At 27.8% G+C, this 17,188-nt stretch overlaps 3 protein-coding genes and 1 long non-coding RNA gene across 4 annotated transcripts; all 4 read left to right on the top strand.

Moving 5' to 3' along the window:
- Nucleotides 1–490: 490 nt before the first annotated feature.
- On the top strand, nt 491–2,221 carry LOC114935180 (uncharacterized). The gene is made up of 3 exons (XR_014926252.1): nt 491–1,022; nt 1,674–1,857; nt 1,988–2,221. It is a non-coding gene; the product is annotated as an uncharacterized LOC114935180 (long non-coding RNA).
- A 1,679-nt stretch (nt 2,222–3,900) lies between these two features.
- Nucleotides 3,901–6,741, top strand: LOC114935165 (odorant receptor 22c-like). The gene is made up of 5 exons (XM_085489292.1): nt 3,901–4,939; nt 5,058–5,413; nt 5,737–5,967; nt 6,046–6,159; nt 6,574–6,741. Exons 2-5 carry the CDS (start codon nt 5,156–5,158, stop codon nt 6,739–6,741), a joined length of 771 nt encoding a protein of 256 aa, XP_085345418.1. The 5' UTR covers nt 3,901–4,939; nt 5,058–5,155.
- A 2,683-nt stretch (nt 6,742–9,424) lies between these two features.
- Nucleotides 9,425–11,966, top strand: LOC114935169 (odorant receptor 22c-like). Its single transcript, XM_085489212.1, is given in 7 exon segments — nt 9,425–9,675; nt 9,925–10,279; nt 10,599–10,829; nt 10,913–10,975; nt 10,978–11,028; nt 11,483–11,638; nt 11,790–11,966. Coding segments are annotated over 7 exon segments (1,158 nt in total). The 3' UTR covers nt 11,841–11,966.
- Nucleotides 11,967–14,707: 2,741 nt separating this feature from the next.
- LOC114935166 (odorant receptor 22c-like) lies at nt 14,708–17,188 on the top strand. The gene is made up of 6 exons (XM_085489210.1): nt 14,708–14,998; nt 15,201–15,555; nt 15,904–16,134; nt 16,218–16,331; nt 16,758–16,913; nt 17,067–17,188. The coding sequence occupies exons 1-6, from the start codon at nt 14,745–14,747 to the stop codon at nt 17,115–17,117; spliced, it is 1,161 nt and encodes a 386-aa protein (XP_085345336.1). The 5' UTR covers nt 14,708–14,744; the 3' UTR covers nt 17,118–17,188.

Here is a 17,188-nt window from a genome sequence, read left to right as displayed (position 1 = left end):
CTTCTATCGAGCACAAATTGTTGTACATTTTTAGAAGAGACAACAGTTATCAGAGTTATTAGTTAAAGTATCTACATACTTTAATTATTACTTTAATGTAATATTAAAAATATATAATTACACGTATATTAAAAATATACAATATATTTTTAGTTATTGCATGTTTGCTTAGAAACAAAAAATTAAATAACTTCTGTTTTCTCATAATTTTTTCTGTGCTGACAGTGATATTTTCCTTTTTCGTTAATGTAGAACTAATAGGTAACCAATTAATATGTCATTTTATCATTTTATCAATTGACAGTTTCTCTCTCTCAAGTTGAATTTTTAGATTTATTTGTAATTTTTTTCCCTAATGTAGCGAAGCATATCGGATATAGTAATTGCATTTTTAAAGAAAATTAGTTATTACTTTGAGTTTAGTTCATCAGACGGAATTGACGTTTGATATTTTTCACGTATGCACTTTTTCCAAGAGCGAAAAAGCTTGTAATCATCTGTCATCGCAATTTAGCTCGTCGTGCATACGTCATTCTCGTAGTTAATTGCAATTGATCGATCCAGCATGTATGTAGTTTTACTCTCTCAACGTTCGGCTACAATTCGGCCAAAGGATCGGTAAACACGTACGCATTTCGACAAATACATTGCTATATGTCGACGAGTACCATAAGTCTGCCACCAATGATCGATCTTAATTTCATTAGCTTGTAGCTCGACTTCTCATATGGGACGTTTTTTTAGCTTTTACATTTTTACTGTCATTATATGTAGTACTTACAATATTTCTACATTTCGCGCATCTGATCATAAACGATCTCTCCAAGTTGATGGATGATCTGAGCGTCACTCTAGATTACAGCCTGACGTTTTTGAAGCTGATGAGTTTCTGTCGGCGCGTCGTGATCTCTAGATTGCATTATCGAAAACAAATGAGATCGATTGCATAATATTCTCGGATACCTTGGATGCGATGAAAACCTAGCCATGGTTTTGCATCCACGTGTGTGATGACGAGAAAGGTAAATCTGATGCATAGATATTTCGAAGCTATACAGGGTTTGTCCGGAAAGTAATGCGTCGCATTTTTTTAAAAAAGAATTTATTGATCGCATAGGTAAAACAACTTAAAATTGTTCGAAGTATGACCCTTCTGCGTCAATACATTTTTGCCAACGCGATTTCCATGCGTCATAAGATTTCTGGAACTCCTTGACTGGGATGCTGTTCAGGGAGGCCGTCGAAGTAGCTTGTACGTTGTCAACCGACTCGAGCTGTTGTCCTTTGAGCTCCCTTTTCAGCCGAGGAAATAAAAAAAAGTCCGCCGGGGCCAAGTCGGGACTGTAGGGCGGCTGCGGCACCGTTGCCACACCGATCCGGGTCAGGTAGGCCGTAATATAACTTTATCGCATAGCGTTGCTCTATCGTTCTCTCCATCACAAGTTCGACGCGACCACTAAGCAGAGGTTCACAGAATAAGCCGTCCTAACCCTCCAAGCGCATGGAAACAATTGAGCGACCTACCGTTGGAAAGCTAAGGGTACCCCCCTTCCTCCCCAACCGGTCCCATCGCTCTGCGATGTATAGTCGCGTCACAAAAAAATGCGACGCATTACTTTCCGGACAAACCCTGTATAATAATCCTGAAATTTGTGCATTATCTTCTACTTAAGGGGTAACTATTTGAGCTATCGCACAATTTCCGCCGGTGGAGAGCTCTGAGAGTTTCCGGTGCAAATGCAGTTTCCGTTCGACTATGCCACAAACTCGCCGATCTTCGAGTTTATTCTTCTGAGATATTTCCTTCATGTTCGAGAGACTGTAATCGCGATCTTGAACTCTCTGATTCTGCCACTGGTAAGTGAAAGAGAATATGAAACTGTTTAACATCATTAAATAATTATTTTCACGAATCAAGCTTCAAACATATTGTAAAATAAGAGCTCTATGCAATACTGTGTTTATTAAATTTCGTATTTTTTTAAAGCCTTTCTCTTAGTTTTCTTTCTTCGAAAGACTCACGTGAACGACCACATCAATATTATATGCCAGGAATTGAAAGAAATTTTCTCCACGAGAAAATCTTATCTATTGGCTACAAGATTGCTTATCAAAAGGCATCAGAAAATCTTTATCCAACAATATCGATAACTTTTTCTTCTTCGTTGCACTGATACAATTTGTATGGAATATATAGTTATCTGCGTTATTGGATTTATGATCATAATAGTGAATAAAGTTATTTCGCTTTCAGTAAAAAAACAAAGAGTTTCTTCAAAAAAAACAATTTGCTTAAAAATATCAATTATTTCATTAAATTAGGTTTGACATTGTTATTTTATTTTTGATTGTCTCAAAACTACTCCAAATAAAAATAATAAAATGATTTACATGAAATAATTCTGAAAAGAAAATGAGAGGAGAAATCTTATCTATTTATTAGTAATATTACATTTTAAATAAAGAATATTGTGTTATTTCTGTTCTTGCAATCTTGAATATATATAACCGTAAAACATTACACCAATAATTAGGAGTATAATGCACGATATTAAGATTTGCTTTATTAATATAATTTAACATATGCATTCTGCAAATCCGAAATATTAATCAAATCTGTTTTTCCAAATATCGTCTATAATATTAAATTTTAATAATTTTAATAAATCCCATTTGCCTCCCTTCTGAATAAAAAAGCGTAGGCGAGAAAAATATCGAAGCAAAGTCATTGAATCGGAAATCAAATTCGAGTCTTTTTCTTGCCGGGCTTTTATATAACTGAACTATTCAAACTCCACCTCGATATTTCTCATTTTGCCTTCAAAGATATATTTCGTAATAACGCCAAAGTGTACTAACAGTTAAAAAATTAATAAGATATTAATTTAAAATACAAATTTAAATTTCAATGAACTAATAAAAGTCAAACATGGTAGTGATTTCAATAAATTATTACTTCACTTATAATTGCCTCGAAATTATTCCAAAATAATAACAAAATTATTTAGACAGAGCAATTTCAAAAAGAGAGAAAAAAACATTTGAAAGAATAATAAGTTATATTGTTCATTTTGTTTTAACATATGGTCTTGAATATAGAACATTAAATCATCATTAAGAACATAATTACGCACAATATTAGAATTTGCTTTATTAATGTAATTTAACATATCATTGTGTAGACTTTAGACACGAAATAATCAATTATCATGTATATTGTAATGTTATAAGCTTTTATTTTCTGTTTTGTTGGCAAATAATTTTGATTTCTAAGTTTAACACAATCCTTTTGCTCTAGCAGCATTTTATATATGTTCTCTGTAATATAAATAAAAATTAATTTTACTAAAAGTTAATAAATGTTAGCTTTAAAATTTAATATTAAAGCTGTATTTCTTGTATATATATTGCATTTTTCTTGCATTCAGCGCGATGTATTTATTGTCGTATATTATTTTAATTCACAGTTCCATTTTCTTCCTCCGAGTATAACAGATCTACCAACAAACAATTGATGACAGCTGGAAAAGATCTAAATCTAATTTTAAAAAGCTTTACAACTGCAAAATTCTTGACATCACATAATTAAAACAAATTATGTTTATAAAGACACATCGATATAAATTCAATAATTATGAATATTATAAATATGTTAAATGTCTTAGAAAATATACTTAAATATGTATATATATACATATGTATATAAATATATGTATATACATATAATATATATAATATTAATGAGTATATAGATATTCATAAATATGTTTATGAGACAGAATATTTGTGTCAAAATAATTTTTACCATAAAAATAGACATTTCGGTATTACACTTTATATATTAACAAATACATATTTAATATATGTATTTTCTATATATTAAATCATTCTTATCTTTAAAACAGACCACTGAATTTTCACTAAAAGATCTGCATGTATCTAATTGTGCAGCACATGAATTTTGCTGCGCATCTTATAATTTCAAGTATATGACTTTTTTACTTTGAAAACTCTTCCCACATTTGCGTGTTCGGTATAATAACGTTTTTTTAATTATTAAAGAAAAACACTCGCCATTACGTAAATCGATTTCAGGCAGAGAAATACAAAATGTTTTGCGCTATTATTTCTTACAAAACACTACGATAATTAAGTTACATCCATTTGGAATACTAAATGCGATCGTTCAATTAAACTGTCATTAAACAATCTTCGCGAAATGGACAAGATGTGAGCAATAGTTTTTGTAGATCTAAACATATGTTATAGTCAGGAGAAATTACAAGAAAGCTGACAATTTATTCCCGATATTTTCTCTTCTTTATAAGAGGACTTATACATTATTAGCTTTACAATGAAATTATAGAATGGAGTATTACCACAGATAATTTCGACTTACTACGCGACGCATAATAAGCGATTGATCCATATTTTCATGAGTGGGGATGCACTTGGAGAGATGGACGATGCTCTCTTAGTTCTGTCTCATACTCGGACAAATGTATAACCGATACTAATTTTTCACTCCGTCGTATTCAAAATTATTGACGAATAATAATGACAACATTCATGAGTCCATCGTTTAAATTCGGCCTTCGATTGCTCGGTGTGTTGCCGGGTGTACCATACTCCACTGTTTATTGGCTTATATTTATGTCGAACATGTTAATAATGCAATATTTTCAATATCTGTACGTATATAACCATTTCAAAATGAGTGAGTTGTCGAATCTGGTAGACAGTTTGCCTGCGACTATAGATTACACTTTAACGGTATTTAAAATGACCATTCTTTTTCTACGTCGTCGGTAAGATATCGTGTTATTGTGTAATGTTGATTTTGTTCAATTGTTATGTTCGAGAATATTATTTAACTTCCTAACATCTTTCTTGTGTGTGCATGTATGTCTGGTTAAAAGTGTTTACGTGTGTGATCAATGTGAGTGAGATTTAATACCACGACTTAGTTCTTACAAGTTTTACGTTCATACACTTGTATAGAAAAAATAATATTTTTGTCCGAATAAATGGAATCTAATTAGTGTAATATATTGCAGTGTTCTTCATCAACTTTTGACAGCTTTGAATAATGATTGGCGCGATTGTGCCAATGTCGAACAGCACTTATATGTAATGAACGTTAAAGCCAATATATATGTCACATTTTTGCTACAACGCTATGTTGGGTTTTAATATTCTTGCGGGTGTACTTTATTATATGGGTGACATTGCGATCCAAACTAACTCTGTGACCGACGATTACAACAAATCCTTACTCATCCCTATCAGGGTGCAACTTCCCTTAAAATTCGAGCAATCGCCTCTTTTTGAATTGATTATCGTATATGTATTTCTACATTTCTTGTTACTTTTGTATACGTTTAGTGTTCTAAACGGATTGATTCTTGCTTTGGTAATTTTTTCTATCTTACATTTTTTATCTTCAATATTTCTTCCAAAGTTGTGTTGAAAAAATGATTTGCAATCTAATATCGTCATAGTTATTTTATAAAATTGCAAATTATATAATTTACATAATAATATTTTTTTTATAAATTACGTAGGATTTACGTTTTTTGCAGGAGGAATTTTATTTTATTATAATTAAAAGTATTGTATATTAAGAATATCGTATATTGAAATTTTTTGTACCGAGAGCAAAATTTATAGCAAAAAACGTTTATGATATATGTAATATGTCATTGGGATTTTTGCAGAATTTTAAGTAAATTTTAGGTATTTCACGTAAGCGGGCAAATCGAAATTATTTGTCAAGAGTTCAACAATATTTCTAAAAATATTTCTCTTAATGGCTCTTCCGCACATATATTAGGATTGCCAATATACAGACACAACAAAGTGATTTCATTTTCCTGTAATATTGAGAAACTTGTCTCTTTCATTGCATTAATGCAAGTTGGATGGAATATTTTAGTAATGTGCACTCTTGGATTCATCATTGTAATAGTGAGTTTTGCGATAAATGTACGACGAGATTGTATATTATTAACTATTCATATTTCTCTTTATTATTCGTTAAAATAGTCTATTAATAATGAGGCCGGTGTTATGGCTTTAATAAAACCTATTTTCGCTTACGTAGCTGTGACAATTGAACCTTTTATCACTTGCTTTGCCGGAGAGTATCTCAGCTTTAAGGTTAGTAAGAAGAAACTTGTTTAACTGTAAATGCACAATGTTTTTATATATTTCCATTCTTTAAATGTTATGTTACTCAATTATCCAATAATCCAACGTAAGCGTGCGACTCCTTTTATTCCGAAAATAAATAAAAATAAAGAATTAGTAACACACATATTGCTATAATTATCAGCATATTTTTAAACAATTTATTACGATAATCAATCATTCGCAGTATGATGTTATTGTCAATAACTATTGTATATAAAATTGGGAGAAAAATTTAATTTAAAATATAAAGAAGAATTATCTTCCAATTAATTTCTTTTTGTTTTTTTTTTAAGTTGGCGCTCATAGATTTTACCTATCAGACAAAAAATTGAATAAATGAAAAAAAATAGGAATAATATTGTCATCTTTTTGTTTTTTTAGAGTACATCTATCGCCGATGCAGCGTACGAGTCATTGTGGTATAATATGCCGCTAAAGCAGAGTAAAGTTATAACAATTATAATAATGAGAGCTCATAGACAACTGGCAATCACAGCAGGAAAAATGATGGATATGTCCTTTGAAACTTTTAGTAATGTGAGTTCATAAGTTTTTTAAAAAAATATATACATAAAAAATAATAATCTTATTTTGTATATAATTAATTAAAATATTTGATACAAAATATATCTTCTGTTATTCATGAATATGTATTTGAATATTAATTTTACTTGTTTTAATTTTTATAGATAATAAAAACTTCGGCATCTTATATATCTGTCTTACATGCAATGTACTGATATTAAGAAAAATATTGCAGTTTGATTAAAAACATCACTCAATATCACTAATATTAGTAATATTAATAAGTAATAAGAAAATTATATTCATGGATTAATAAACATTTATTTATTATTTGATTTAATAAGTACGTAAATTCTTATATTATTTTAATATACTGTAATGTATTTATAGAAAAAAGTAAGAAAAGAAGTATAGAAAATATTTGAGTTATATTTACAAATGCAAATCATTATGTCTTTATGTTATTGCATATCAAATTTATATTTAAAAGGAAATGTCTACAATAAAATGCTCATGATTATATTGAATTGAATCATTATTGATACATTTACGTATAATATAATGTAATTTACATTATACAGGATGTCCGGTAACTAACGGACCAATGATTAAGAGCGAATTCTCTGGCCAATTTGGAGACGATTTTTTCCTTAGCAAAAATGTTGAGAAGTCAATAATTTTCGAGTTATAAGCGATTGAAAAAAATTGGGCCTTTTGAAAACTAAACGTTTTGGAGTGAAAATAGTCTAACATAATTACATTCCTCAGTTAATTTTAGGTAAAGTTTACTATAATAAAATTTTAATTTGAGGCTTAGTTATAAAGATACATAATGACAAATATTGGAAAGTTGTAAAAAATGATGACCTTTTTCGACATTTTTGCTGAGGAAAAATCGTTCCCATATTGAGCAAAGAATCTATTTGTAATCGTTGGTCCGTTAGTTACCGGACACCCTGTATTAATGTAACTATTTTTCTCCTTTTATATTATAGATTAAAAGACCACATATCTTTCTGCTTTTTAATTTTTTTTTATTAATGTGTGAGTTGCAAAATAATTCTTTCGCAAAATTATTATTATTATTTATTTAAAAAATACTGATTAGTTCAATCTCTTCTTTAGAAAGATATAAAATTCTTCTTTTATTTTTATCTTTTCCCATATTTATCAAACACGTATTTATATATAATTTCAGTCCACTCGTAGAATATCTAATGCATAATTGCTATTGTTTAATTAAATTATTGCTTATTAAATAATCTCTCTTCACAATAATACATAAAATACAGAAAATACGTTGATTTTTTCTCTAGTCTATATCGTATTATTAGAAAAAAAATTTATTGAATGCTGAAAATTACTGAACGAGTCATTTATTGGGCAAGAGATAATATTTTTTATACTCTTTTGAATTTTTAATATAATATCTTAAATATATTTTTTTATTTTGATTGTTATTTTATTTTAAAATCAGCACATTATTAGATTTGCGATAAAATTATAAACTTGAATGCACATATAAGTATAATAAGTTTCATTTCATTTTATCATTATTCGACATCATATATATAATGAATTATTTAGAATCACGTAAACGAGAATACGTACATTTGACGTATAAATTAGATTAGAGTTAGGTGTACTAACAATTAAAAGTGTTATTAACAATTAGAAAATTAACAAAGTTATTAATTTGAAATACAAATTTAAATTTCACTTAACTAGTAAAAGTCAAACACGGTATTGTTTTTAATAAATTGTTACTTTACTTATAATTGCCTCAAAATTATTCAAAAATAATAATAAAATTAATTACACAGAGCAATTTCAAAATGAGAAAAATATTTAATGTAATATTATTTAATAATAACATTATATAATTATATATTTTAAAGAATAATAAGTTATTTTGTCCATTTTGTTTTAAAATGTGGCCTCGAACATAGAACATTAAATCATAATTAAGAACGTACTTATATTGCATTTAATATATACATATAAATATAAATAAATGTTTCTATATATTAAATGATTCTTACCTTTAAAATAGACTATTGAATTTTCACTGAACAATTTGCATGTATCTAATTTGTGCGGCACATGTATTTTGCTGCGCATCTTATAACTTCAATAATATGACTCTTTTATTTTTAAAACTCCTCCCACATTTGCGTGGTCGGTAAAATAACGGTTTTTTAATTATTAAAGAAAAACACTCGCCATTACGTAAATCGATTCCAGGCAGAGAAATACAAAATGTTGACGCGCTATTATTTCTTACAAAACTTACTACGATAATTAAGTTCCATCCACTTGGAATACCGAATGCGATCGTTTAATCAAACTGTTATTAAACAATCTTCGCGAAATGGAGAAGATGCGAGGAATATTTTTTTGTTGATACAAACATATGTTATAGTCAGGAGAAATTACAAGAAAGATGACAATTTATTCCTGATATTTTCTCTTCTTCATAAGAGGACTTATACATTAATAGCTTTACAATGAAATTATAGAATGAAGTATTACCAACGATAATTTTGACTTACTACGCGACGCGTAATGAGCGATTGATCCATATTTTTATGAGTGGGGATGCACTTGGAGAGATGGACGATGCTCTCTTAGTTCTGTCTTATACTCGGACAAATGTATAAATACTGATTCTTCACTCCGTCGTATTCAAAATTATTGACGAATAATAATGACAACATTCATGAGTCCATCGTTTAAATTCGGCCTTCGATTGCTCGGTGTGTTGCCGGGTGTACCATACTCCACTGTTTATTGGCTTATCTTTATGTCGAACATGCTGATAATACAGTATTTTCAATATCTGTACGTATTTAACCATTTAAAAATGAGTGAATTATCAAAACTTGTGGACAGTTTGCCATCGACTTTAGAATACACTTTAACGGTATTTAAAATGACCATTCTTTTTCTACGTCGTCGGTAAGATATCGTGTTATTGTGTAATGTTGATTTTGTTCAATTGTTATGTTTAAGAATATTATTTAACTTCTTAACATCTTTCTTGTGTGTGCATGCATGTCTGGTTGAAAGTGTTTACGTGTGTGATCAATATGAGTGAGATTTAATACCACGACTTAGTTCTTACAAGTTTTACGTTCATACACTTGTATAGAAAAAATAATATTTTCGTCCGAATAAATAAAATCCAATTAGTGTAACACATTGCAGTGTTCTTCATCAACTTTTGACAGCTGTGGATAACGATTGGCGTGATTGTGCCAATATCGAACAGCACTTATATGTGATGAACGTTAAAACCAATCTGTCACATTTTTGTTATAACGCTATGTTGGGTTTTAATGCAATTGCGGGTATACTTTATTATATCGGCGATTATGCACTTCAGTCTACCTCCGTGACCGACGATTACAACGAAACCTTACGGCAACTCCCTCTCAGAATGCAACTTCCCTTAAAATTCGAGCAATCGCCTATTTTTGAATTGATTGTCGTATATGTATTTCTACAATTCTTGGTCCATGTGTTTACGGTTACTGTTGTCAACGGATTGATTCTTACTTTGGTAATTTTTTCTATCTTACATTTTTTATCTTCAATATTTCTTCCAAAATTGTGTTGAAAAAATGATTTGCGATCTAATATCGTCATAGTTATTTTATAAAGTTGCAAATTATATAATTTACATAATAATATTTTTTTATAAACTACGTAGGATTTACGTTTTTTGCAGGAGGAATTTTATTTTATTATAATTAAAAGTATTGTATAAGAATATCGTATATTGAAATTTTTTGTACCGAGAGCAAAATTTATAGCAAAAAACGTTTATTATATATGTAATATGTCATTGGGATTTTTGCAGAATTTTAAGTAAATTTTAGGTATTTCACGTAAGCGGGCAAATCGAAATTATTTGTCAAGAGTTCAACAATATTTCTAAAAATATTTCTCTTAATGGCTCTTTCGCACCTATATTAGGATTGTCAATCTACAGACACAACAAAGTGATTTTATTTTCCTATAATATTGAGAAGCTTTTCTCTTTTATCGCATTAATGCAAGTTGGATGGAATATTTTAGTAATGTGCACTCTTGGATTCGTCATCATAATAGTGAGTTTTGCGATAAATGTACGACGATTGCGACGATGTATATTATTAACTGTTCATATTTCTTTTATTATTCGTTGAAATAGTCTATCAATAATAGGGCCGGTGTTATGGCTTTAATAAAACCTATTTTCGCTTACTGTAGCTGTGACAATTGAAGCCTTTTATCACTTGCTTTGCCGGAGAGTATCTCAGCTTTAAGGTTAGTAAGAAGAAACTTGTTTAACTGTAAATGCACAATGTTTTTATATATTTCCATTCTTTAAATGTTATGTTACTCAATTATCCAATAATCCAACGTAAGCGTGCGACTCCTTTTATTCCGAAAATAAATAAAAATAAAGAATTAGTAACACACATATTGCTATAATTATCAGCATATTTTTAAACAATTTATTACAATAATCGATCATTAACTGTTCATATTTCTCTCTCAGTATGATGTTATTATACATGTATAAAATCTCATTCTCAGTATGATGTTATTATATATAAAATTGGAAGGAAAATTTAATTAAAATAAGAAGAAAAATCATGTTTCAATTAATTTTTTTTTTATTTTTTTTGTGTTGACGCTCATAGATTTTACCTATCAGACAAAAAATTGAATAAATGAAAAAAATAGGAATAATATTGTCATTTTTGCGTTTTTTTAGAGTACATCAATCGCCGATGCAGCGTACGAATCTTTGTGGTATAATATGCCGCTAAAGCAGAGTAAAGTTATTACATTTATAATAATGAGATCCCATAGACGACTGGCAATCACAGCAGGAAAAATAGTGGATATGTCCTTTGAAACTTTTAGTAGTGTGAGTTGATAATTTTTTTTAAATGTCGATACACAATAAATAATAATCTTATTTTGTATATAATTAATTAGAATATTTGGTACAAAATATGTCTTCTGGTATTCATGAATTTGTATTTATATATTAATTTTACTTGTTTTAATTTTTATAGATAATAAAAACTTCGGCATCTTATATATCTGTCTTACATGCAATGTATTGATATTAAGAAAAATATTACAGCTTGCTTAAAAACATCACTCAATATTACTAATATTTGTAAAACTAATAAGTGATAAGAGAATATAATATTTATGGATTAATAAACATTTATTTGGTTTAATGAGTACTTAAATTTTTATATTATTATAATGTATTGTAATGTATTTATAGAAAAAAAGTAAGAGAAAGAAGTATAGAAAATATTTGAGTTATTTTTACAAATGCAAATTATTATTTATTTATAATTTTATTGCATATCAAATTCATATTAGAAGGAAACATTGAAGTGTCTACAATGAAATGCTTATAATTATAACGAATTGAATCGTTATTGATAGATTTACGTATATGCAATTTGCATTATATTAATTTAACTATATTTTTCTTTTTCTATAATATAGATGAATAGATACATATCTTTCTGCTTTTCAATATTTTTTATTAACGTGTGAATTGCAAAATAATTTTTTCGCAAAATAATTGTTATTTATTTAAAAATACTGATTAGTTCAATCTCTTCTTTAGAGAGATATACAATTTTTCTTTCATTTATCTTTTCTCATATTTATCAAACACGTATTTATATATAATTTAATTTTACTCGTAGAACATCTAATGCATGATTGCTATTGTTTAATTAAATTAATTGCTCATTAAATAATGTCTCTTTACAATAATACATAAAATACGGAAAATACGTTGATTTTTTCTCTTGCCTACATTGTATTATTAATACAATAAAAAATTTACTGAATGCTGAAAATTGCTGAACGAGTCATTTATTGGACAAGAGCGAATCTTTTTTTATATTCTTTTGTATTTCAATAACTTTTTTATTTTGATTATTATTTTATTTTACGCAGTCAGCACATTATCAGATTTGCGATAAAATTATAAACTTGAATGCACATATAAGTGTAATAAGTTTGATTTTACTTTACTATTATTCAACGTATATAATGACGATTATTTACAATCACGTAAACGAGAATACGTAGACTATATATATTATATATGATAATGTATATCCAAATATTCTGCATATAAGATATTATTTTTAGGTCATAAAAGAAAAATACAAATATAATATCCTATGTTATATGGATATAATTATAATAGTGAGTAAAACTACTTTGCTTGGAGCCATAAAGCAAAAAGTTTCTCTAATTGTAAAAAAGAACACTTACTTTAAAATTGCGCGGAATACTAATAGTTTCATTAAATTATGTTTGCCGTTATTACTTTACTTATAATCGCTTCAAAATTATATAAATATATATATTTCAAGAGAAGAAATCTTATTTATTATTTATAGTAATGAAGCACCATTCTAGAGAATGAGTTATTTTTTTACAATATTGAAATTACGTTTTTGCAGTCTCGCGCGAATATATATATATATATATATGTAAAACATTAATTCAAGCAAGAACATAATCATATGCTCTTAATTGTTTGACTATGCGTGATAATATTAAGATTTACTCTATTAATATAATTTAACACATTACTATTAATTTCCGGGAATAAACAAGAAAGATAAATCTGAAATATTAATAAAATCTATTTTTATATTGTTAAGAGCTTTTATCTTCTGTTTTGCTGACAAATACTCGAGCACAATTCTCTTACTTTTAATGGATACGAATTTTATACATACTCTGTAACACAAATACAAGTTCACATATAAAAAATAGCGCATTTTTTATTAGTTAGATAATAAATAAAACAATTTTTTAATACGTTTTTCTCAATTAATATTTGTGTGAGAATTTTTTTAGGTCACAATAATTTTTTTGGTGTATTTCGGTATTATATGTTATGTATTAAAACTAAAAACAATTTTACTCTTAATCATGATTTTCTATCATTGATTTATATGTAAAGTATTGATAAAGCAGTAAAAATTAATGAAATTATAGATAGTTAAAGATGAATCTTTAACGCTTTATGCAATATTTGATTCAGTTAATGTGCAGTCAATGCTGTTTTATATTGTATATATATATATATATATATATATATATATATATATACTTTGAATTGTAAAATTAAAAATCGAAGCTATAACGTAATATAATGCTTTTGCAAATATTTTTATGCAAACAAGAAAGAACTTTTTTAAAATTATCTGTTATATTAAACAACTTATTATATTAATAATATATATAAAAATTGGCATTATATTTAATACATACAAATTTAAATAATTGTCTCTTGTATATATTGTATAATTCTTACCTTGAGAAAAAACAATTTAAATAGCCAAATCAACTATTAAATCTTCAGAAAGAGCTGCGAGAATTTAATTTGTATGGTATATATATTTTATGTTGCGTGTAGTTTCTTCTAAACTTCTCCGATATATTATGATTTTACTTTTGAAACTCTTTCCACATTTGCGTGTTTGATAAAATAATTCTTTTGATTATTAAAGAAAAAAAGTTCACTGTTACACGAATCGATTTCAGACATAAAAAGTACAATGTCTTCCCCTTATTTATCTCTTTTAAAACTTGCTATAATTTAGTTCCGTCCGCTTAGAATGCTTAATGCGACCATTCAATCAAACTGTCATTAAACAATCTTCGCGATATGCGAGGAACATTTTCTGTTGATATTGTAGTCAGGAGAAATTACAAAAATGTTGACAATTTATTCGCTATATCTCCGCAATATCTTCCTATACATTATTAGCTTTACAATGAAATTATGGAATGAAATATTACCATAATTTCGATTTACTACTCGACGCATAATAGCGATTGATCCATATTTCTTTGAGTGGGGATGCATTTAGCGAAATGGACAATGCTCTTTCATATCAGTTCTGTTTCATACTCCGACAAGTATATTATTGATACTGATTTTCACTTCATCGTATTTGAAAAATTATTGACGAACGATGGTGACAACTACCATCAGTCCGTCGTTAAAAATCGGTCTTCAAATGCTCGGTATGTGGCCGGATGTACCGTATTCCATTATTTATTGGCTCATGTACATGCTGAGCTTGCTAATAGTACAGTATTATCAATATCTGTACGTAATTAATCATTTCAAGATGAGTGAAATATGGAATCTCGTGGATAGCTTGCCTGTAACTCTAGATTACACTTTAACATTATTTAAAATGACCAATTTTTGGATATATCGCCGGTAAGAAATGTATACTGTTCGTTGTGTTCTATCATTTTGTTTGGTAAATAATTGAAAAAAATTTTTAATACGTATATTATTAACCAATCTTTCTTCTTTCTTCATGCATGCGTATGTATATGTATTTAATGCTTGTAATTTTGTATAGAAAGAATAATCTTCTCGTCTTATACATCAGATTAATTAGTGTAATACATTGCAGAGTTTTTCATCAAATTCTGATAGCTATGGATAACGATTGGCGCGAGTGCATCAATGTTGAACAGCACTTTTGTGTGATGTCAAACAAAGCCAATATTTCGCATTTCTATTCTAACGCTATATTGAGTTTTAATGTAATTGCTGGGACACTTTATATTGTAGGCGATTATGCGATTCATTTTATTTATCTAGTCGATGATTACAACAGTACTTTACGGCAACTTCCTATCAGGATACAACTTCCCTTTGATTTCGAACAATCGCCTATTTTCGAGTTACTGGCCGTAATTCTATTTTTACATGTAATGTTACATATGTACACGTTTACTGTTTTAAACGGATTGATTATTACTTTGGTAAATTTTTCGCATTTTATATTTTTTAATCATTATATTTTTTACTAAAGTTGTGTTTAATAAAGATGATTTGCGATCCATGTTTAAAAATCCGACGATATTTTCGTACAAATTTTACAATTGAAAATTACATAATTTACAAAATTCTTGTTACATATGAATTACGTAGGATTTACATTTTGTCAGATAAAGTTATTATGTAATAATTATAAGTATCGTACATAAGAATATTGTATGATAAATTAAAATTTTATATACGAAAAAAAACGTAGGGTGTTTATAGTAATAATTTTTATTATATGTGTAATAGGTAATTGAAATTTTTGCAGAATATTAAGTAAATTTTAGGTGCTTCACGTAAGCGGGCAAATCGACATTATATGCCAAGAATTCAAAAATATTTCTGAAAAATCTTCTCTTTATGGCTCTTCCGCATTTGTATTAGGAGTGCTGATTAACAAGCACAACAAAGTAATTTCGTTTTCCAATAATATCGGGAAACTTTTTTCTTTCGTTGCATTGATGCAAGTTGTGTGGAATACCTTTGTACTTTGTAGTCTAGGATTCATCATTGTAATAGTGAGTTCTGTTACAAGTTTGCTGCAATTGATATTATATTTTATTAACTAATTATTTCTTATTATCATTATTCGTTGAAATAGTCTATCAATAATGGAGCCGGTATTGTGGTTATTGTAAAAACCATTTGTGCTTATGTTGCCGTAATAATTGAGGTTTTTATGATTTGCTTTGCTGGAGAATATCTCAGCTTTAAGGTAAGTGAAAAGAATGTAAAAAAAAACTTATATAACATATTGTAAATGCACAATTTTTATGAAGATCTCTGTTCAATATATTTATAGTATATTAATCGATCACCCAAATACGTGACTTCTTTTAATTTGAAAACAAAAACGGAATAAAGAATTCGTAACACATATGTATATCACTATAATTATGTTTTTTAAATAGTTTACGACAATCGAACATTGTCGGTACGATTATATTATTGACAGAAACTGACACTATATATAAAATTTGAACAAAAGTTTAATAAAAACAGAACATATTTTTAATTCAATTTTTTCTGACTTTATATAATGTTAACAATTAGATTTTACTCATTAGATAAAAGAATTGAATAAATAAAAAAAATAGAAATAATACCATTTTATCATTTAATATTCTTTGAATTCTTTTAGAGTATATCAATCGCCGATGCAGCGTACGAGACATTGTGGTATAATATGCCATTAAATCAGAGTAAAGTTATAACATCTATAATAATGAGATCTCATCGGCGACTGGCAATTACAGCAGGAAAAATGATGGATATGTCCTTTGAAACTTTTAGTAGTGTAAGTTATTAAATTTCCATTTAACATACTATATAAACACATAAAGAACACAAAAAATAACTTATTTCGTTTACAATTAATAAATGTATATGTCGAAAATTCTTCTACGCATGCGTACATATTCGTACATTACATTTATTTTAATTTTTATAGATTGTAAGAGCATCGGCATCATATATATCTGTCTTATATGCAATGCATTGATGTCAAGAAAAGAATGGCACATTTTTATTAAAATTATAGTATAACTAATATAAGGTGATAAGAAAAGACAT

The sequence above is a fragment of the Nylanderia fulva genome, unplaced genomic scaffold (genome assembly GCF_048542155.1).
Source record: "Nylanderia fulva isolate GAGA-0341 unplaced genomic scaffold, ASM4854215v1 Scaffold8, whole genome shotgun sequence".
Lineage (NCBI taxonomy): Eukaryota > Metazoa > Arthropoda > Insecta > Hymenoptera > Formicidae > Nylanderia > Nylanderia fulva.
The sequence above is the reverse complement of the archived record's forward strand: the minus strand, read 5'-3'. Positions and strand labels throughout refer to the sequence as shown.

What these genes read in the sequence shown, in the direction of transcription:
- LOC114935165 (XM_085489292.1), top strand. Translation starts at nt 5,156, where the DNA reads ATGTCACATTTTTGCTACAACGCTATGTTGGGTTTTAATATTCTTGCG. An exon ending in ACGGATTGATTCTTGCTTTG is followed by an intron (nt 5,414 to 5,736) that starts GTAATTTTTTCT and finishes AGTAAATTTTAG; the next exon opens with GTATTTCACGTAAGCGGGCA. An exon ending in GAGAGTATCTCAGCTTTAAG is followed by an intron (nt 6,160 to 6,573) that starts GTTAGTAAGAAG and finishes TTGTTTTTTTAG; the next exon opens with AGTACATCTATCGCCGATGC.
- LOC114935166 (XM_085489210.1), top strand. Translation starts at nt 14,745, where the DNA reads ATGGTGACAACTACCATCAGTCCGTCGTTAAAAATCGGTCTTCAAATG. An exon ending in ACGGATTGATTATTACTTTG is followed by an intron (nt 15,556 to 15,903) that starts GTAAATTTTTCG and finishes AGTAAATTTTAG; the next exon opens with GTGCTTCACGTAAGCGGGCA. An exon ending in GAGAATATCTCAGCTTTAAG is followed by an intron (nt 16,332 to 16,757) that starts GTAAGTGAAAAG and finishes GAATTCTTTTAG; the next exon opens with AGTATATCAATCGCCGATGC.